The sequence below is a fragment of the Ochotona princeps genome, chromosome 14 (genome assembly GCF_030435755.1).
Source record: "Ochotona princeps isolate mOchPri1 chromosome 14, mOchPri1.hap1, whole genome shotgun sequence".
Classification (NCBI taxonomy): domain Eukaryota; kingdom Metazoa; phylum Chordata; class Mammalia; order Lagomorpha; family Ochotonidae; genus Ochotona; species Ochotona princeps.
In genome coordinates, this window is record NC_080845.1 from 19,734,845 (window position 1) to 19,756,887 (window position 22,043).

The 22,043-nt window shown below is 42.3% G+C and overlaps 1 protein-coding gene across 1 annotated transcript in view; it reads right to left on the bottom strand.

Moving 5' to 3' along the window:
* PALM2AKAP2 (PALM2 and AKAP2 fusion) overlaps positions 1–22,043 on the bottom strand; it is a 303,091-nt gene that overhangs the window by 161,228 nt on the left and 119,820 nt on the right. Inside the window, 1 exon segment of the mRNA XM_058672156.1 lies at positions 5,224–5,919. Within this exon segment, the coding sequence (XP_058528139.1) occupies positions 5,224–5,919 (696 nt within the window).

Sequence of the window (22,043 nt, forward strand, 5' to 3'; positions counted from 1 at the left end):
CCTTGAGGCTCCAGGGATAAAATTCCCAGCTCTGGGGAAGGTTGGCAGGAGTGGGGAAGAGAATGTTGTGTTCATACAGCTTTGGAATACAACCTGTGTTTTTTCAAAGGACAGAAGGGAAAAACATAAACAGCAATGCTAAGGCAAACTGTCAAATGGCACATCAGAACTCTTTTTTTTTTCTTTTTTTTTTTTTTTTTTGTCATTGATTTTGTTAACATCACAAGGCAGGTACATTCTGTAAACATATATGCCATACAGTACATTAACAATAAGAACATGAAAAGGAAGCCACCCTGTACTTCTTTTCTTTCTGTGTTTTTGTTCTTTCACACTGGAAGGATTGCCTGAAATCTAGGGAGAATTTTACGGTTCGTGAGATACACTTTGCTTTTAATAAAAATACAGTGATTTGCAAAAAATGGCCCCAGGTGGTGACTACTAAGTGGTGTTATGAAGAAAAGATGACCATTCACAACCCTACCAGTAGAAACTTAGAAAAGAGTCACAAAATATAAAAAAGTGATCCCTTTCAGGAAACATTTTGTTTTACTGCTTAGTAAAAGAGAACATCGAAAAATTATTATTATTATTTTACAAAAGTTAAGGCTGCCCAGATCTTTGTTGCAGAAAGTCTGCATTGAAATTACAGGTGATATTTCCTCATTGACAGCAAGTGTTTTGTGTGACAGTTCCGACCTTCTTAAGTTAGACTAGAAGGGAGAGAAAAGCCTGCTCAAGTTGTATAAAAATTCACCGGGAGGAGCTGGTCTAAAGATCTCCAGGGAAATTTCTCTTTGAAAGTTTCAAGATATGATTTTTTTTTTATTCTATACCTTCCTACATACAAAAAAAAAAAAAGAAGTACTTTGTTTTTTGTTGAAATGGGGACTCTATTAGGAATTTTGTTGAGGGTATGAAAATAGAGACACCTAACTGGGTTGTGCTCCTACATAAAAGACTTCTGCTTTTTCTTAGAAAATGCAGGAAAGTTTTCCTGATAAAACCAAAAAGATCCCATTTTCCTTTTCATTTTATGATATACACCAGTTACATCAGGTTCTCGCTTTGCTAGGGGATCCAATTTGTTGAAAGATCATTCTGGTTTTATCTTTACTGGTGAAGTTCAAGATGAAGAAATTGAGGCGCTCCCAAAGATTGCATATCTGTGACCTTCCTGAAACCTGTGTCTTAAATATACCAAGTGTTTGCGGTTTCAATAACACACATTCATGTTGCAAAAGTACAACATGAAACCGCTTCTCTGGGAGAGGGGTTTGTTGTAAACGGACATTAAGGGAGGTGAGACTGTTGCAAAAGGACCCTTCGGTGAGTTAAACTCTCTAGTTAGTCCAGTGAAACACACAAATGACTAAGCCTGGAGCTGTTTTAGCGAAGAGCAACTAGCGTCAATTCACACTCTGCTGTGTTCATCTGTGTTCTAAATGCAGAGGGTGAAAGCATTTTACAAAGGAAGACTCAGTAGGGTAGTCTGAAAGTTGCCTGCATCAACTCACTTCCTCCTTGCTCTTCTGCTAACTCACCAGTTCACTGATAGTAAGTAAATGACAATCTTCAATGATGTTTGTATTTCCCTTGCAATGAAATTCCATGGGAAGGGAAGAGAAACAGCTGCTCTTACATTTGGCCTCAAGGTTTTGCTCTACAGAGGGCAGTGAATCTTCTAGCACAAATGTGTGTGTATTTACTTTCTTTTATAAAACAACATGCATTCTAACCGAAATAGTAGGTTTCATTTGCATGTAGAAAAAGAGCTTTACCATAAGGAAGTCAAAATGATCAACATTTCAGTAGGGAGTCAAATCAAATCAACTCTTGAATTTTGAGTCTCCTGAATGCTCTGAATAACCTGAAGATTGCTCAGGGAGCGAGCGTGGGCCTTTAGGTTAGGCCAGAAGGGAATTCCCAAGCTGATCTTCAGTACTACCTCCTGTGCTAAGTGACATCACTGCACAGTATCTAATCACTGAGAGGCAGTTATGTTTTCCTTATTTAAGGAAAATATATAACTATCGTAAAAGTTGTACAAGGTCAAAAAGTTTTCCTTAGTTTTTCTTATTGCACATTAAAAGAAGGGAGAAAAAAATCAAGGATAAAAACATGTCATCAAGATTTTTCAGGATATGTAGGGTTGAACTGTAAAACCTTAATCATTTAAGGATCTTTAATGAAATGCCATTGAAGATCTACTAACCAACAAATGAAATAGTCCTCCTTTCCCTTTTCCTTCTCTATTTGTAAAAACTGCCCAACTCTTAGCTAAGAAAACTTTCATTTTGCAACTTCATTGCTAATTTTTTAATTGGTGTGGCTATGTAACTAAATACTTTGTGTTTTTGAAGGGTATGATATCATACACCACAAAGTTTGTACACAGACAATGCCAACAGCAACGGGAAATATCACGAGTTCACAGTCATGGCTCTATCTACATTTTTATTATCAAGGGTAGTCCAATCTGCTACTGTGAATGAGATTATAGGTTCCATCCCTAAAACTGCTGGCTGAGCCCGGACCTCCATTTTGAGAGGAAAATAATGGGAAAGACACAAACACATTTGCATATTCAGAGGAACCCCTGTGTAATGTGGCCATAAATAATTTGAACAAAACACATGCATCTTGTTTAAGAAAAAAACTATTAAATTAAGAATTCCAACACTTAAGCGTGTAGTAAAAATACAAATACATATAATAAGATTATCTCTGTTCTCCACAGTGCCCAAAAACTGAGGGATGAGAGGGTGTGTTGCCACTGGCGTTTTAGCTCTGAAATGCAGTATTGTAGTCAGGGGTGGTACATCATTTTGTTCATGAGTAATTTGTTTGTTAACAGAGGTGTGGGTCATTTCAGGAGTGGATCTAGAAGACAGATTTTGTTTTCCAACAGTAAGCCCAGGGATTCTAAGTCCTACATTCCACTGGCTAACTGTGCTTTTTTTTAACCACTCATACTTAATAGTTTTAATCCCCAAGCAAGAAATATAAATAATATCAAACATTCAGTTTCTTTCCTAAATGAGGCATGAAAATAACAGATTGTCTAAAACTGAAACTACTTTCTCCTATGTAGATATTTTAGCTGAATGTAATTCTAGTGACTGTGTACATGGACAACCACTCATTGGGGAAAATGAAACTTAGAATAGTTTTCATAGTAGATTTATAACATTAAAAGCGGGTTTCTAGACAGAAGTACGCTTTTATTTCATCCAGCTGTTTTAGGGGAACCTGAGGTTCAGAGAGCCAGGGATGGCATCATTTGTTTTCTCTTCTTGAACTTTCCTGTTTACACACTGATGATAAAATTATTCATTCTGTGTTCACTGAAAAATATAACTAACTTTGAGAAACAAAAAAAATGCAATTTTCCCTTTCCAATTAGAATAAACATCATTTGAAGTGGAGAAATTAAAAAATAATGTTTATCGCTGAGCAAGCAAAATGATTAGATGAATTTAGGTGGTTTGGTAACAAAATTCTTTCATGGCTACCTTCTTTCTCATTCACTTTCCACAGAAGTTTGACTTCATGTTACATGGTTTTTGTTTTGGGTTTTTTTTTTTTTTAAAGTTCCATCTTATGGGAACACAGAAAATTTTGTGCATGATTTCCAGAATTGAATGAACACCCGGGCAAACAAATTAATGTTAAGATATCTCTAATGGAAGCCACTTAACATGTGACAGCTTTATTTTATCACAATTATAATAAGTACTTTCCTCAACTCCTTCCCTTTGGGTTGACTACATGCGGCTGACTCTGGGCATTTCTAGAATTGATTTCAGAACTCTTTATTGTGTTTTAGATTTCAAAAAATGCTCTTGGATGTTTTAGAGTCTCCAGAAAGTTTAAATTACAATGCTTTGAGAAGTTCAGTCATCTGTCACTTGCACAGCCTTTGCGGAATGGGTACTTAGCATTGGGAAGACAGGTCTTTCTTCAAGTTTTAACTTTTTTTTTGAACGTATTAAACTTTTCTTAAAGGGGGTAGGGCTTAACCCTGTATGTTGAAGTTACCGGAAACATTCTCTTTCTCCTGAGGACAGAAAGAAAAGAGTACAGAAGCAAGGTCCTGTGATCACCCGGGCACGCGAGAGGAGGAGTGAACACGGTACAGCACCATCCAGGATGATGTGGAAGCATTGTGGCAACCACGGTGGGTCTTAGAAAGACTGTTCTAAAAATATGGTCATTGCAGAAATACTCCTCAAAAATGATCCCTTCATTGAAAATAGATGAACATGATCAGAAAAATCCATGAAAAAGAAAGCAATATAAAATTTATGTATTTTTTGTTTTGAGAGAATAGAAACAAGGCTCATGGATTGGCCTGTCTACGTTTGGAGATCACTACTGATGCTTCAAACAAGATTTGTTTCATGTCCTTAGAAAATTTAAAATGGTGCTTCTTATAGAAAGGGTTCAGTGAAACCATAGGAAGAGAGACAGCTGCAGATGAGCAGGTTATGGGATCAGTCCTTACACTTCCGCTGTGACAAGCACTGAGTTCCTTGCTTTAACGTCAATGTCATTTCAACTGTAACAGAAGGAAAGCCAGAGGTGCACAATACTGTAATCTGGAAGCTTATGTAAGGCAGCAAAAAGCATCGCCCTAGATTGGACAGACTAAGTCAAGTCCATTTTTGGCTACACTAGCAACCAGCTAGAGCCAACAGCGTTTTGCCACACATGATATACAAAACAAAGATCCACAGTGAGGGAGGCAAGTGCAAAATCAGGGATGTGGCGGTGCTGGGTGACTACATGAGGAACAGGCTACAAAATGAAAATCCCCAGTACCCATAGGTTCAATTCCAGTCCAGTGAATTAAGGCTACTAGAGAACTGGCTGATCTGAAGAGTCCATTCCAATCGAGCAGTCAGAAATTGATTCACTCTTGAAGACACAATGAAAAATTTAGAGGAAAAGCAAGTTCTTGGGGGTGGGTGGGAAAGAAATGAAGCACACACATGCACGTGGTCTCTCAGGTGAGAAAAAAGAAAAAGGAAAACATAAGAGAGGTCAAAGCAATCCAATGGCAAGGCAAGGCGGGTGTTCACTTCCAGTTCACAGTATTTGCAGTTAGTGGTACAGTGAGGTCTACGTGAGTGGTGGAGAGTAGAGAGTCTGCCCAGAAGAAAGGGGAAGAAAGAAGTCACATGACAACACAGCATTGACAGCGCTTTTTCTTTTGGGTACCTGGGGCTGGCTCTGTGGCCAGGCTCTCTTCCTTGCCTTCTGGGGACGAGGGCTCTGTGGTATCTGAGGCCGGCCTGCCAGACACGAGCTCTGCTGCATTCCCGTCAATAGTGGACACGTCCGTCACTGTCTTCTCTCGCAACGACTTCTCATCATCTTCATCAATGAGGACCAATTCTGCCTTGATGGTTTCATCGTAGCCTAGCACCTTTTTTGTCTCTTCTTCATCCTCAATATTTTGGTAGCCCATAAAAATCATGGTGATGGGCTGATCCAAGTTGGCTCCTGGCCCTTCGGCTCTGGGGGCTTGAGCCTGCTGCCCTGGGTTCCCACAAGTGTTGTCTTTGCGAGACCTCTGGACCATTTCTAACTTGGCTTCCTTGCAGAGCATGTGTTCCTTCGGATGGCCAAGGCCCGCGTCAGCCATCCCAGTCCTTTCTGATACGTGCCCTCCTTTGAAGCTTGATTGTCCAGCCTTCTGAATAAGCTCTTCAACTTCCTTTGCACTTAACGCGTGCACTCCATTTTCTACTATGGTGCCTCCTGAGTGCACCTCATACACTACTCTGGTACCATCATCATAGACTTTGACTCCTCTCTGATGGACCCCCTCTGGGCCAATGGTAGATGTAGAGAGAATCTTGGTCTCTCCTGTTTGTTTGTCTGTCTCCACATTAATTTCCATGGCGTACACAGCTTGAATGAAAACAAGAGAAAGGAAGTGCATGTTACAACAAAAAAAGCCAGTGAATGGTTAATTGCCAAACAGACAAAAAAAAAAAAAAGGCTCTGTGCCTTTCTATCCTAACTGCCAAGCATTTTACATGTTAGCGTGAGGTGCACATTGTGGACAGAGGTGGTCATGTATGTGTCTGAACACAGTAGCTTAACGCACTGGGAAGACAGATGAACAGGGACTGTATCTCAAAGACAATCGTACTTTTCAAGAACAGGTGCTAAAATACAGTGCAAAGAAACATGAGATTCAGGTGCAAAGACTTATAGAAAGGCTGGCAACATGCAAGCTCACCTCCATGCAAGGCTTCCTAGAATTCTGACAGAGAATTCTACACCCTGAAATAAGATGTATCCCAGTTGCAAAATCTTAAGAACCCTCCATATCACATGGTCTCCTGTTTTGTTTTTCCTACATTTCTTCTACTGCTAACAGAAAGCCTAGGCTGTTTTCCACAGGTGGTTTCCTTCCACTGTGCTATAAAATCTTTGAAAATTCGAAAAGGGAGGAAAGCTTTCTTCATCTGTGCTCTGTGTGAAACACATCAGTCACCTAGCTTGGCTGCTAAAGCCAAGAAGCAGGGGAAGAATGAGAGCAGCACCAGGCTCCACGCTGCAGTCTGAGGACGGTGATCCTAGAAGGCCGCGTTCTTCCTGCACATTCCTGTGAGTCGGCCACTTCATCTCCTTCCCATCTGTCTTCTTTCTGTTCTCCTCTCACTCGCGTGAGACATTAATGTCTCCTTCCCTGAATGGTGGGAAGAGCTTCCTGCTAGTGATACAGGATGCTCTAGCCTGTTCTCCAATTCATCCCAACCCCATGGCCAGTCAGATGTGGTCAAGCACCAGTTCTCCCCTGTCCTGGAGAGTCCTGCACTGCCTCACCCTTCCCAATAGGCGACCTTTTACGCTCCTTTTAAGGCACAGATTCTGGATGACAAGACACCGGATACGGATCCATAAAGCCACCAGCTCCAGGATCCCTCAACCTGGATGACACTCAGACTCACTAACCTCAGCAGTTTCAAAACTGATGCCAACTTCTTCCCCAAACTCTTCCACAGTAGTAATGATAAGTAACCCCAGCACTGCTTCCTGGATTTTCAAGCCAGGAGTTGCAGAGTCCTTTTCTCCCTACTTTCTCACTGCCAAATGATGCCTGAGAGTAACTTATCTTCCTTCTGATCTCGCTCTCCATTCCTCACCTCCATCTTTACCACCAGGATTGACCTAACAGTACTGATTCTGATCTTACTGCACACTGTCTTTCTTGCCACTGAGGTCTAGAGGACTTCAAACTATGGTCAGAAGGCTAAAGGCATCATGAGGCCTATTTATGTATAGCCAGAGGAGCTAATAATGGTTTTACATTTAAAAAAAATACATCTATTTGTTTGAAAGTCAGAGGGAAAGAGAGAAAGGGAGGGACCAATACTCTACCTGCTGGCTTGTTCCTAAAGCGCCCACAATAGCCTGAGCTGGGTCAGGTATATGCCAGCAGTCTAGAACTCCACCCAGGTCTCTGAGGTCAGTGGTAAGGACCCAATATTTGGGCCATTATCTGCTGCCTTTTCAGCCACATTATTGGAAGCTGGGATGGAAGTGAAGGAACTGAGATTTCAACTAGCATTGTGATATGAGATGCAAGCATATCAAGTGGTGTTTTAACTGCTGTACCACAACTTCCCCTGGCTTTTACATTTTTCAATGGTTGTAAAAAGAAGGTAAGTAGGAAGGAAGAAAAAAGAGACGATGGAAAGAGAGAAAGAGAAGAAAAGAGAACAGGAAGGGAAGGGAGGTTAGAGAAGGGAATAAAGGGGAGAAGTGGGAAGGGGAGGGAAAGAGTAGGGAAGGTAGAAAAAAAAGAAACGGAAAGGAAGGGAGGATGGAATGAATATAGATCAGCAGGATGAAAATGGAAAGGAAAGGAAAAAGAAAAAAAATTATGTAACAAAGACCATACGTGATCCATAAGGTCCAAAATCCTTCTAACCTGGACATTTACAGAAAAAGTACACTAACTCCTGCCAATCGGGGCTCCATCTTGCCCACAGACACCCCACCCACAAGCCCGCTGTCTGATTCTTATCTGTACATAATACACAGCAAACTGCCTAGCTAGGCACGTAGCTCACTACAGAATTCATCCATAACCTTTCTTTTCTGTATTTTCTCTCAGACCCTCTTGTCCTCCAATACAAACTCTCTGGCCAAAACAGCCATCATTTTTTTCTAGGACTCCACTCAGAATTCTTGCATGCCTGCTTCTCTAGGCCCTGCCATCCTGGATGGAGTTTGACCCCTTCGCTGCTGGCAGGCTCCTAGCACCCTAGGCCACATGCCTGCTTACCTCTTTTGAATAGCTACAAATTCCCAGCTGTGTTAGGAAGCTGCAGACTCTCTGAAGCCATGTGTTTTGTCACTTTTTTTTGGGGGGGGGTCACAAATGATGAATACCAGCCATGCCTAAATACCTAAACACGCCTACTTTTGTTAGAATTCCCTTCTCCACAAATATCCCTTTGAGTTTTAAAGATTTATTTATTTATTTGAAAGGCAGAGTTATAGGAGGAGTGGGGAGGGAGGGAGAGAGACAGAGAGAATGAATGAATGTACAAGAAGTGTCTTCCATTTGCCGATTCATTCCCCCAAACAGTTTCCACAGCTTAGACCAAACCAGGATGAAGCCAGGATCTTGAAACACCTTCTAGTTCTCCCACATAGGTGGCAGGGGTGCCAACATGTTGGCCATCTTCTGCTGCTGCCTTCCCAGGCACATCAGTAGGGAGCTGGATGAAAGTAGAGCTGCCAGGACTCAAGCCAGTGATCCCAATGTTGCATGTGGTTGCTTAACCGATTATGTCACAACATCAGCCCCTTTTCGAGTTTCTACACATTCAAATCTGGTTCACTCTTTCACAAACTTTCTTTTATTCTCTCATCTCTTTCTTCTTTAGATTCTCCAAAACTTTTCCTAAGCCTTTGTGAGAACACTTAACAACTTCCACTCAGTAGCATAATTATTTATAGGATTTTCAAAATCAACCTACACATTTTTACATCCTTAAGGGCTACTTTCTTGCCTGACATGTTTCTCTGGTTCACCTTCCTTGCTAGCACCCACCTTAGAGACTTTTCCTAAATGACACCTCACACATACACACACACACACGTGCACGCATACGCACAGACCTGTGTGCAACACATGGGGCTCACTGGAGAGCCTCATCTGGTTGTCGTAATTAGTCACAAATACTTTGTATAATAGGGCAGCAATGAAAAGGTCCATGTGGTGATTCATGTTTGAACTGGTGTTAGAAATCAGAAGTGACATTCTTCTATCTGCTGTAATAGCACACGATTTAAGAAGACTATGAAATAAAACACACTGTGTGATATTCATCATATCCATTTCACTTGTTTAATGTAAAGATCTTGAATTTCCTCAGGTACTACAATAGGAGGCCACCAGTATTTGTCATAGATGAACATGTGTCCACACACAGAGACACTGATATTGGAAGAATTATTTATCTCAGTTGTTTGAGTTTCCACAAAATTTGCCACAGGGAAATAAATATGTGCTTAATATTCTGTATAAAGTCCAAAAGCCTGTTCTTGAACTGTTTCAACTATATTAAAAGTTACAGTTTTGGGATGTTCTATCACAAAAAGCCACACTTGTGGGACATATTTATAAATAAATTCATTAATAGTTAATGCTTGTGATTATTACTCATGATTGTTATTTTATAGGTATAATAAGTATTCCCCTAAATACTCAGTCATATGTGAACAAAATGACACCATTAATCTGCAATCAAAATAGAATATAGTACAGTGTACTCCATTTTCATCTCCATATGTGTTAGAGGGGATGAAATGTGTGGATACAGCCCACTTCCTCTGCCCTCCCATGAGAATGCCGACACAGGGTAGTCCAATTTTGTCTTCTCTGTCATCCTAAGGCCCAAACTCACATTGTTTTTGTCTGTTCCTAGTACTGGAGATTGGGCAGAAAGAATGATGATGAGAAGTCCTTTGCTATAAAGGTTAAGTAGAGTCCAATAACAAAGACGTGGGAAGGGGCAGATAATGTGAAAATATTAACAGAGTTCTCTGTGTTGGTGGATGACACTTTGGACAGCACGTCGCGTGGCGGGACGAAAACAGGAGCTGAGAAGGACCGGCAGGTGGAGGCGTGAGGCAGGTCATTTTGACTACCTTCGGAGCCAGAGACGCAGACACAGAACCTTTTAAAATGGCTTTTGGGTCTAAAATTTTAAATTTAATTAAAGGTGACATGCCTCTGAACTACTTGTCACATAGTTTCATACACTTATCTATTTCTGTTCGAATACTATACATAACTTACTTTCAGTGTCTCTAGATGATGAGCATTTTAACCCATCTTTATAATAAAATAAACTAAGAAATATTATGCCATAAAATGAAATAGCTTCATGTAGACTTTTCCACGGATAAAACAGGAGGCTTAAAAGGAGCCATAAAGTTTCAGCAGGGTCCTTAAGGTGTGTTCCTCCATCCATTTCTGCATTTGCCTTTGGTAAGCATTTTTACACAGGTAAACACTTGGAGACACTCTGCATCAATTTGCAGGCAACATTTAGCCTTCATGGACACATGCATGTATATTTAGGCATTCAAAAAAAAGCCACACAGGTGATGTGAATGCTTTCCACACACATGCTCTCTGAGCAAGCATTCATACTTTGCTTCAATTCTCAACCAAAAATATCCTAAGGGTATATGTGAACTAACCAGAGAATAAATTAATTTTAAAACCCAACATTTTGTGTTCAATGTAAAATACAAGCAATGTATAAGCTTTTCTGCTCTCTAATGCTGCCAAGCAGTTCACTCCAAAGGCTGAAGTCCTCTCAACCCTCTCTCATCCTTGTCCTGAAATCCTAACCAGAATATTCTCTAGCCTGTCCTTGCCTTTCCCCAAACTCCCATGCCAGAGATACACTGCAGTTTGTGTGCCCAGAAGGGCCCAAAGAGCCTGGGCTTATGTTCATCTTACGGAAAAAAAAAAAAAAAGGCTAGGGGTGTTTGAATGAAGGCTTTCCACAGAGCCCATCTGAACAAAAATTCTTTTGCAATTCCCTGAAGGAATGGCCTGGGAGTGGTGGAAAAAGATAGCTGGCTGAAAGTTTCACTGATGAGCTGGTGGAGTCTGGAAGTAGGTTTTTATGAAATGATAGATTTAATTACTGATATCCTAACATCACCAACTGATGACAAGATTGGAGTATATAAATCACTTTCATTACTCATTCTAACAACCCAGCAAGGCACCTGAGTAAAAACATTCATCTTGCAGAAAATAAAAGCAAACACATCTAGTTTCCTCAAAGGGATGCAAAGAAATGATGACACTGATTTGATTGGGAACCTTTGTTTTTCAGTCTCTTCATTCTTGTTCCCCTGTAGCCCTTGCATCAGGAGGGAACCCGAAGAGATGAGACTCTAAAATGAGTGTTGATCATTGCAGCCTCTAGTATCTGAAGATACCCAGGTGTTCAGGAAAGACACCTGCTCACAAACCATGGTGAGAGTTCCCAGGGAGAGGTGCCCTGGTCCAGGCTCTGCAGGGCCCAGCAGAGAACACTTGGCTCCGGTTCACATTTACTTCCCTGCATCTACATCTCTGTCATCGTTTGTGATCTTCACCTTTGGCAACGAGGAAGTGTTATGGGGACAGCAAGAGCCGGGAGAAGAGGGACCGAGAGCGTTTGACAGAAGGCAGGTGTGGGGAGCAATGGATCGGATTTCACCTCAGAATCAGTCCAAGAACACATAAAAGAAGACAGCAATCCAGGCTGGAAAATTTCATCATTGTTAAATTTCTTGGTCTGCTTTGACTATGATGCTCAAGGGAGGAAGAATCAGACTGCAGATCCACCCACAGTGAGAATGCATCGCACATCCCACTATCCATCAGTCAGGAAACAGGAAAGCAGAATGGCAGTGGATCTGAATTCCTATCTAGGTATAATACATCTTTGGCCTGTATTTTCTCATTTATACGATGAAAGGTGTCTAGATTTGATATATTATGGTGCTGCGAACAGCCTCTGGGGCTTATGAGTCAGTGATGTGTCAGGTACAGCAGAAGGGTAGTAGACACCTCATGACTGTCACTCATTAGGAAGGATATTTACCTAGGTCATTCTGGTGGACACCCAGGAGCTGGCATTGCAATCTGCTAATGTGACAGCCAACGCATTTGTCTGACTTACTAAATGGACATATATGTGTGTAGGTCCATATTTTCTCTTGAAATAAGAAATACAAAACCGGCTGTTTTCATGTCAACAGCAAAGAAAACAAGGTAATTAATTATCAGTGAATTAATCTTATCCCAGAGGACAATCTCTAATTTTTAAAAAACAATGATCACAAATGTCTTGGAATGCATCGTTTTCACAAGACACCTCTGTATTCAACAGCACAGCAGAACAAATAGTAGTTTACAACAACCCATGATATATTTTATAAAGCAGCAGGAGAGAGAAGTGTTCTAAGGTTCGCAACACAAAGAAGTGATCAACATTTAACAAGATGGAAATGCTATTACACTTTGTGTACACACAAGGAATTATCCCACTGTGCCTCATAATATGTACAATTATGTGACAATTTTTAGGAAATCCAAGCAATAAAGAATGCATGAGCTGTAGATAAGTAAGGCAAGTGGCATGGAACTCACTCATCCTCACAGCTCACTCCTAGAACCAATCCTGCCTCCACTGATCCTGGATTTTCGGCCTCCACAACACATTTTCATAGTGTATGTGTGTATGTGTAAGTCAGCAAAGGTGTGACGTTGATAGGTAATGCAGGCAAAACTAAATTTCTTGCATCTGATTCAACTTCTTTTTAGTCAAGAAAAGGTTTCCAGTGAAAAGTGCCAGAAAGAATACTGCTAGACGTAAGTGAATTCCTGGTCATAACAAATTGGAAAGTCGCAAAGCACCTGAGCTATGGGCTCTGGGCCTGGCGTTCCAGTTGTTTTACCACCAATCTAGTTTCAAGAATCCTGGACACCAGGAAAGGTGCTGGAGGTTTGGCCACTACTTGCAAGAATGAAATCCCATACTGGAATGCTGTTTCAGGTTCCGGCTACTTTGCTTCTGCTCCAGCTGCTTTGTTAATGCACCTGGGAAGGCAGCTGCTTGAGCCCCTGCCATCAAATGGGAGAGACACAGATAGAGTTTCTGGTTCTAGCTTCTGCTGGGCCCAGCACTGGCTGTTTCAGCCATTTGGGGGAATGAACCAGTAGACAAAAAAATATCTCTTACTCTCCCCATGGCACTCTGCCTTATAAACACATAGATAACTAAATTATTTTTTAAAATATGAAAGTATCAAGAGCCAGCGTTGTTTTGGCAGGCCAAATGATACAGATTCACATAAAACTATAGATGATTTTGTTCAAGGCTTGTGGAAAGAGCAGGCAAATGCCAGCACTACTGTGTATGTGGCCATCACTAAGTCTCTTACACTCCTGTGGATAAGACAGAAAGACATGCTTTACGTGACAGAATGACTGCCAGAACTGGTCAGTGACGGCATGATTATATCACAGATGTACTGATTTAGGATTACTCAAGAGCCCTGCTGGTATGTCCCACTGCTCTGGCTTTGGTTGCATAACACAATGCTTCCCTCACCGAGCCGATGTAAGGCCACTTTTCAGATCTGAGATCACAGAAGAGACGTTCCACAAGAGAGAGTTCTCTATTCTCAAAGCTATTAGACCCTGGACTCAAACAAAATGATAGACACAGAAGCACAGGGGTGGAGGAGCATCTGCGTTTCAAATGGGGGAGAACAGTGAAGCCCTAGGGTCAAGGCCCACACAGCACACCCCTCTCATCTTCCACCCAGTTCTTCAGTGATTGCACGAACCACTCCACCCACCTCAACCACCACCACCATCACCACGCCCCTCACAGGAGACAGCCTACCAAAAAGATGCTTGCTAGATCTACAGGGGCAGAAAGCCTCATAGGTCATTCTTATTTTTGTCTTTTGAAATTAAGAAGTCAATTTTGTTAAGTTCCCTGTGTGAGCAGGGGAAGCAGGCTGTGCAATCTTGGGGGAATGGACCACACATGTCAACAGGGATGATGCCCAATAATCACTCTACTGGAAAGGAAATGAGGATGAGTCAGGACACAGGGGCTCACTTTGAAGCTCTCCTTGAAGGAACAAAGGTGAAAGGTTCTGACACCAGAACAGTCAGCACACGGTCCGCGGCATCATGCTCTACTCTTAGGGTGGATCAGCCAAAGCGCCCTGCGCAGCCCTTGAGCAGGACACTTCAAGAAGACTGGAGACAAAGTAGGGAGTGTTCAGAAGAATGGAACAGGAAGGAGGTGCCATGTCTCTAAGCAATTTCATCCTCTCAAGATCAGCTGTGAGGCGAGGGAGACTTTAGACTAAATAGCTGGGAAGGCCCTTTTCATGTACTGGAAGGGAGATTAGAATTAGATTTGACTAACTCCAGGTGGGGGGCAGAGCAAGGCCTGAGCATGGGGAGATGAAGGCCGACAAAGGAGAGCTCCAACACAGGAAGAACTTCCCAACAGCCAGATTAACTGGAGGTGCAGTAGGCAGCCTGAAGGGAGACTGAGTTCTAGGCACAGAGGTGTGAGACTGCGGGTGAAGCAGCTCTTCACGGGGCTGCTGGAGCAGGGCTCAGTGTTAGGATAGGAGATTGGAACCATGCTTGCTCACTCTGAAAGGCAATGAGTCCAAGTTCCCATTTACACAGAACCCCATCACTGTCAAACTCCAGCCAGAGTATCTGCAACGATTTTCAGTAGTGACTTTTGTATAGAAGAATGGTGGTGACAAATGACATTGGTTGGCAGGTTAACCCATGAGGTGTCTAATTACTGTAAAAAATAACTGACAATGGGGCTTGGCAGCGTGGCCTAGTGGCTAAGGTCCTCGCCTTGATCCCATATGGCCGCTGGTTCTAATCCCAGCAGCTCCACTTCCTCTCTATCTCTCCTCCTCTCAGTATATCTGACTTTGTAATAAAAAAAAATTAAAAAAAATTAACTGACAATGAACCTCAACACCCCATTCCCAAATCAGTCTGGGCAAGGGAGTTAGCCACTTCAAAACAACATCTTTTACAGAGCTGCTCCTATATATTTCATATTAACTAGTAAGCAAAAATGTATACAAATTTATTTTTTAAAGTTTCTGATTACCTATTCTTTTAAAATCTGCATTCTAAAATTTGGGTCCTTATATTTTTATAGTAACTTTAAGTACAAAGGATGCCAGGTTGGGGAGAACGTGTGTTCCCACTTGCAGGGTGCCATCCCACATTGATAGATTACTCCTGAACTCTGCATTCACTGAATACCTGTGTTGCTCAAATCCTCTTCTAACCCATAGAATTAATTCTCATTCACTGTCTGCATCCAATCCATGAGCTGATCCATCAGTTTCACATGTCCTGTGAGATGCAGGAACTTGTGGAGAGGAGCTGAGGAACTGCCCACAACCATTAGGAATTATCAACACCAAAGTGTCCGACAGCAAGCAGAAAGTGGTGTGGCTTTTCAACAGTTGTTGCCATGTTGATCTCACAAGTGTACACGAGTCCTGAAAAGAGTCTACAGTTTCTGTAATTCTTGGTGAGTTCATTGTAGCGTAACGGTAGGATATCCAGGGATACTCGGTCCTGGCCCAGGTTTGATACAACACTGCTTACAGTCTTGTGAGTAACAACATGTTAAGGTGTTTACAGAATGTCCAGGAGATATGTAAATTCAGTCAGTATATTCACAACAGCTAATATACAGAAAGAACCTAAGTATCCACTGATAGAGAGATGGATAAAGAAAATGTGGTATATACACAGTGCAGTACTACTCAGCCTTGAGAAAAGAAGGAAAGCCTGTCATTTACAACAGCATGGAAGATACTACGTTAAGTGACATAAGCCAAACACAGAAAAACAGGTACTGTAAGAATCCAGTGATAGGTGAAAGCTCAACAAGGTGAACTCACAGAATCAGGAGCACAGAGACAGTCCACAGGGTGGGGGTGGGCAGAGGGCAGAACTGTGGAGAAAAGCTACTCAAATAGTACACATTTTTCAGGGATAAGTTTAAGAGACTGTACAACATGGTGACTGCACTGAATAACAATGCATTATACACTTGAAAATCACTAAGACAATAGAATCTAAGTGTTCTTACCACAAATAAACAATACGCTAGGAAGTAAATTAAAAAAATAAAGCCACTGAGCATGACAATGCTATCGAGATTTATTTGCCTTTTATTTTACTTTTACAATCAGATAAAGAGGAATTATTTGCTTCACAAAATACCAGGCTGGCCTATAGAAGAGATTTCCTATGGCTTAAAAATTCACTATTGTTTTGCTTTGTAATAGATGTTACTGTGTGATTTATTTTAAACATAAACATAGAATATGTAAAACACAGCCTAGCACTCATAGTTGAGTTCACCTGCATTGTCAGTAACTGTGCAATTGTTGCCAACTCCTTTTTATCATTTAACCCCCTTACTGCACTTCTGTGTAGTATAAATGAGTTACTGCTGAGACTTTTTAACATCTTCCAGTTCTGATTTTCAAGGCATATCTGCATTCAACAGAGCAAAACATGACCTTCTCCATACTCCACATCTATAGGTGTTTTATTTTGTAAAATCCACAAATGTGAGAAACATTATCAAGGAATGTATGCTCTTTCAATTGCTACTTCCCACTACCCTCAAAATATACCAACATAGTTAAGGAATAACTGCAGAAAGGAGAAGACTTGGGAAGGTATATTCACACTATACACAAACAGCTCAATTCCCACAGCACTCATTTGCTTTGAAATGACTTCTCACCCACTTTCCAGCATAGATCTTTCGGTTTGTACAAACCCAATGAGGATAAGAAAAATCCCCGAAGGTCAAGTATAACAGACTGATTGTAAGAATAAAGACAATTAGAAAGATCATGAACACAGAGAAAGATTTCTCCAGAACAAGAGGTAAAATTTCCTCCCTTTTAGTTCTCAATTATGCATCATATTGTACATATGGTTTTTACACTCAGTCCTATGTGGCCACTGTACATGCTGCATCTGGGGATGGGCTGAGGAGGAGTCCCCTATATAAGGATATTAGGGCACCCATATCACTAATCAAGCTCAGAAAAACTTAGACAGTCCTGGCATCAAAACCAAAGAGTTCCCCAGGACTTACCAGCTGCTCTGCTGGTCCCGTCCTGCCCAGGTGACAGCTCTGCTGTTCGTGAAGAGAGGATTGGCAGGTTGGGGAGCTGGGAGGAAATGTAATTTACTGCATCTGGTACCAGAGAACAGGGAACACAATTAGGCTCAGTGTTAGTAGGCCCAATGAGTTCTCTGCCGAGACAGCAGCTTGTCTGCCTTACATAATGGACCACGGGGTAGCTACTGAACCATAGAATCAGAATAAACAAAGATGAGCATTTGCCCAGTGACTGGTATTTAGCAGAGTAGCTGAGATAGGAAGGATTCTAGCCAGAGAGCTCAAAACCCAGGTTTGCTCTATGTATTGGGAAAGTCATCAGAAAGCTCTAGATTCTCAGAGGTCAATGGGTTCAGTGGGTGGAGGACAGACATAAGAGTCAGGCCAGTGAGAAGCTTTATGGGATTAGTCAAATATAGAACACAGCACTACGAATGCACATTAAACAGCATTGAGTATCAACTCACTGTCTGAACTTATATGGATTTATATGCCTAGTTTACTCAGAAGACCAATTTCTGTGCATTAAGACAAACCCTAGAATTTATCATAGGCTGTTGTTTCAGCCAGAAAATCCAGAAATTCCAAGTTATAATATCCAGTGAGTTCACCATTGGTTCTGTTGGAGGAAACTGCTCTGTAAAATGAGACCAAGAACTTAATACTCCAGCAAGCTCATTTAGGGAGGTGAGTACTGTGCAAGAGGAGGTCTGCAGAGGACATCACTGGGGTGGGACAAGAACGTTCTGTGTGTCTCATAAGGGAAGTGGGGAAATGACGGCGGGTAGATTTTAGAAAGCTGGCCTCCATGGGATCTGATTTCTTCCTTACATCATTACCATGTCACAGAATCCTGGAACGTCAATCACTCATCAACAATTTCCTTTCATTGTTTGCTGTATGTTTCCACTGAATATCCTACAATCACCTGAAACTGAACTTATGTCCCTGCTCATCTGCTGTTTTTCCTGAGCCCAATTCTTTCATGCCATGGTTTACCCAGCAGCCCAACAGTGCCCCGAATTGCTCCCCCTGTGAAATCCAATCAGTCACAACCCCTGTCACCTCCACATCTCCTCCTCTGTGACCCACAGATCCTGCCTGAGTTGTGGCAGATCTTTCTCTCTTTTTAAATATTTTCTTCTAGAGATGACTGTAATCAGACACTCAACTAGAATTAGTTCAGTTCTGACCTAACCGAGCCATTTGTCAACTTAGATATGAGTCTGAACAATCCAGAATGGTTTGACATTGGACCACAATGTTCTTAGAGCAAAGGTGGAGCTTCTTAAGAAATGGGTTTCTTGAAATGGACCAACTGGGGAGAAGGAATAAGGATTAGACATGCTTCCTTAGATTGGAGTGAGTGAGGCTCAAGTTACCTTCTCTCTCTGGGGCCTCATGTGTGCTGGAACCTGGGTGGGACAGACATGGTTTAAGGTCTTGTTACTGCAGGGGAGGAAGCTGGGTTTTGAGATGATGGTGAGCAGTGAGATACATGACTGTGAAGCAGCCTGTGGAGATCCCTGGAGAAGGGTATGGATGGGAGCCAAGGGCTATATGTATAGCCACATGTTCAAGGCTGAATGTTATTCTCTATTGATCTGAACTTCCATTATTCCTGAACTTAGACTGCAGATTTACCTATACTCTCACTACAAAGAAGTGTGGTAAAGGGTCTGTGTCCCAAACCAGCTCAAGGTAAGACCAGAGAGAGGGCAGCTTGAGGTGAGCTGGTCTTGAGGGGTAGGGACAAAAAAATAACATCAAGTCCATGGAATAAAGCAGCAATCTGGGACTAAAGGAAAATGTAGAAGAGACATGGTGCTAGGGTAGACCTGAAGACCTTCTGAGTTCCACTGAGGATTTCTATAATCTGTGAATGGATCTTGATACAGTGGACTACGTACATTAAACTGTGACAAAGGCTCTCCATTAGTCCAAATCAATAATCTGTGAAAGGGATCTTGATACAAATCACTAAGTACACTCAGCTGTGACAAAGACAAATCACTGACCCAAAACTCAGTGACTACAAGCTTGATGGCTACAGGTCCTTGAAGGCCAGGGAAGCAGGAGGGGGACATAAAAGACAGACACAAAGAGGAGGATAGGGGAGTCCCCTCCCCATAGATCATCAAGTATTCAATAAACCCCAAGACTGTGCGGTTAGGTGGTATCTGATAGATTGGTCCAAGGGGTAACAAACAGGATCTCCACAACTTCCATGTACTCATCTCTTCAGGTGACCTCAGTCGGTCAGTTGCTCTCTCTCCATGTCAAAGTCAAGGTGGTCCTCACTGTCCTCTCTAGTGCTGACAAGGGGGAAGCAGTCACTCACAGCAGAAACTGAAGATGACTGCTTCTCAGTTCCAGCATTGTTGAAATATTCACAGAAACTGAAGAACATACACAGCCAAAGGTTGAGAAACGCAACTGATGAAATCGCCCCTGAACTATGACTTGTAAGATGGAGGTTTCCTAAACACTGGTACGAAGGTTTTTATGTGAAAAGGTTCCAGGGCACCAAAGGAGGGCATGGGATGAAAACTCAAGATCAGTATCACACAGGAAGGATCAATGTAGGTCCAAGACAGACTTTCTCTTTCCTGTTTTGGCCAAGGGATTAACGCCAGCTCTTCAGTGAGTAAAGAACAGTGTTATCACTAGATACATGCTATATGCAATTGATACTTACACAGGACACTGTGCCAGTCTGAGGCAATAAAAAATAAACTCACCTAATAAATGGGGGCTCTACTACAGAACATCAGTGTGAAGCGCAGAGGGTCATCAGGATATATACAACCAGGAAATTCTGCTCCAGATTGGCTCCATTGCTCCTACTGTCAATACCACCATACAACTGAAAGCCAGTGGTAGTCTAGCAGTACAACAGAGCTATTTCCTCTGAGATGAATAGGGTGATGTGCAGAGTACCCAAAGACGGGCCATCACACACACAGACATATACCCCAGCAGCTGTCTCCTCCTTGGCACCTCCTAAATTGGGAGCCTTTGTTGTTTATCAATAGCACCTGCACAATTCACAGGATTCAAGTCAGGCCTAGATTCTGGAATTTATATGGGACTTATATTCAGAAGCTGAAGATCTTTCTTAAGGCATCATTATTCTCTAATGAGCTTTTATTAGTTCTTAGTAACAACAATTGATTCCAAAGGGTTTTGGTAACATCCTTAGAAATCAAAGTATAAGAAAATAATGATCCTTAACCCTAATCAGCCCTAAGCCCTAACCCTAACCTAAAGTCCCTCTGCTGGCACATGATTCAGGTTATACCTCCAGACCACAGTGTGGCTCAGCTATCTGTGACAAAGTGGCATGACAGAGAGGTCTCCCTGGTTTAGCTGAAGCCACAGGATGGCAGGAATCACACGATGACAAGTGGGGCCGTGGGAACTCTTCTCCGACATCCCCACGACATTTGCAACCTCTTAAGCCTGAGCTCATCTTTCCGGCAAAAAGTGATGGAGGATGGAATCAGAGAAGCAAAACTCCTCTGCAGGCCCCTTCAGTCCTGACCAGCATTCGTCCCATTTCCATGAACTGTGTAGGTGAGCGGGTGGTGACAGTGAGAAGGAACTCAAGAGGAAGTGAGAGAGTAAAAGTAAAGAGAGAAAACATGGTTTCACTTCTGCTTGCTTCCAAATCCTGATTACAGGGGTCTTCATGACCACAGAGCCTTCTCAGGGGTGCAACATGCAGGCTCCTTCCCTTCTTGAATTCTTAGTCAGAAGCCTATGGAAGGTTGTGATTTGATAGGGGAAGGGAAAAAATAAGTGAACTCGGAAAACGACAGGATGTAGTCTTAAGGAATGGGGCTGTTTAAGGGTTGAGGTCCCAGACCCAGCTCAGACTGACACTTCCAGCTTTCCTTTGGTCACATGAAAGGTTGGGCCTTCCTGTGCACCAGGGAAGCCTGCTCTCCTCCTCATGTGACACCCCCAGTTCTCTGAAGCCTCTCTCTCAGTGTAGGCTCCACCACAGAGTACAGAACACGCGCCCTGATTCAGCTGTACCCTACAGCGGATTCAGCACCTCATCTTTAGAACTCTCGCAAGTCCACTGCTCCTGGAGGACCTGCTGCCTTGGCAAGGCCAGCATGCCTTGGGATCAGGTTTAGTTTCATTTCTTGCCATGATCACCCAGGGACCAAAATCCAGATCTCCTATCTTTAACTTGATTGGGGGGCGGGGAAAAGTCTACTACCCTTTTTTTTTTTTTTGTGGCCAAAGTCAGATCTATCTTTAGTTCAAAGACCTTTGGGAAATCCAGGAAAAAATGCATTACACGTCCGCTGCATTTTAAACTTTTGCTCAAACTGTTTCAAATAGCACTGAGAAAACACGCTGATGCCAGTTCTCTGGCTCTTGGTTCTCTTCCAGGTCTCCTAGCTGACCTCAGGGGAAACCACGTGATCAGGCTGTGCCTGATTCTTCAGCAGCTCCCTGCAAGCCAACGCAGGTCTATAGTTGAGAGCCACAATAGAACAGCAGTCACCGGTTTGTAGCTGAGGTTGGGGAGCAAGGTGAAGGACCAGCAACCCAAGTTCATCCCCATGACCCAGGTAAGGAAAAGGGAGACCAGGAACAAGGTAAGGAAGAGGGGGAGAAAGATCCATTCAGGCCAAGATGGGCCCCCCAAACCAGGGCCCCAGTTCTCATCCTTCATACATTCCCATTTTTGCCCAGCTCCCTGCTGCTGGAAGGCTGGAGAAAAGGCAGTTGTCTGACTCAAAAAGAAAACAGAAGAAAACC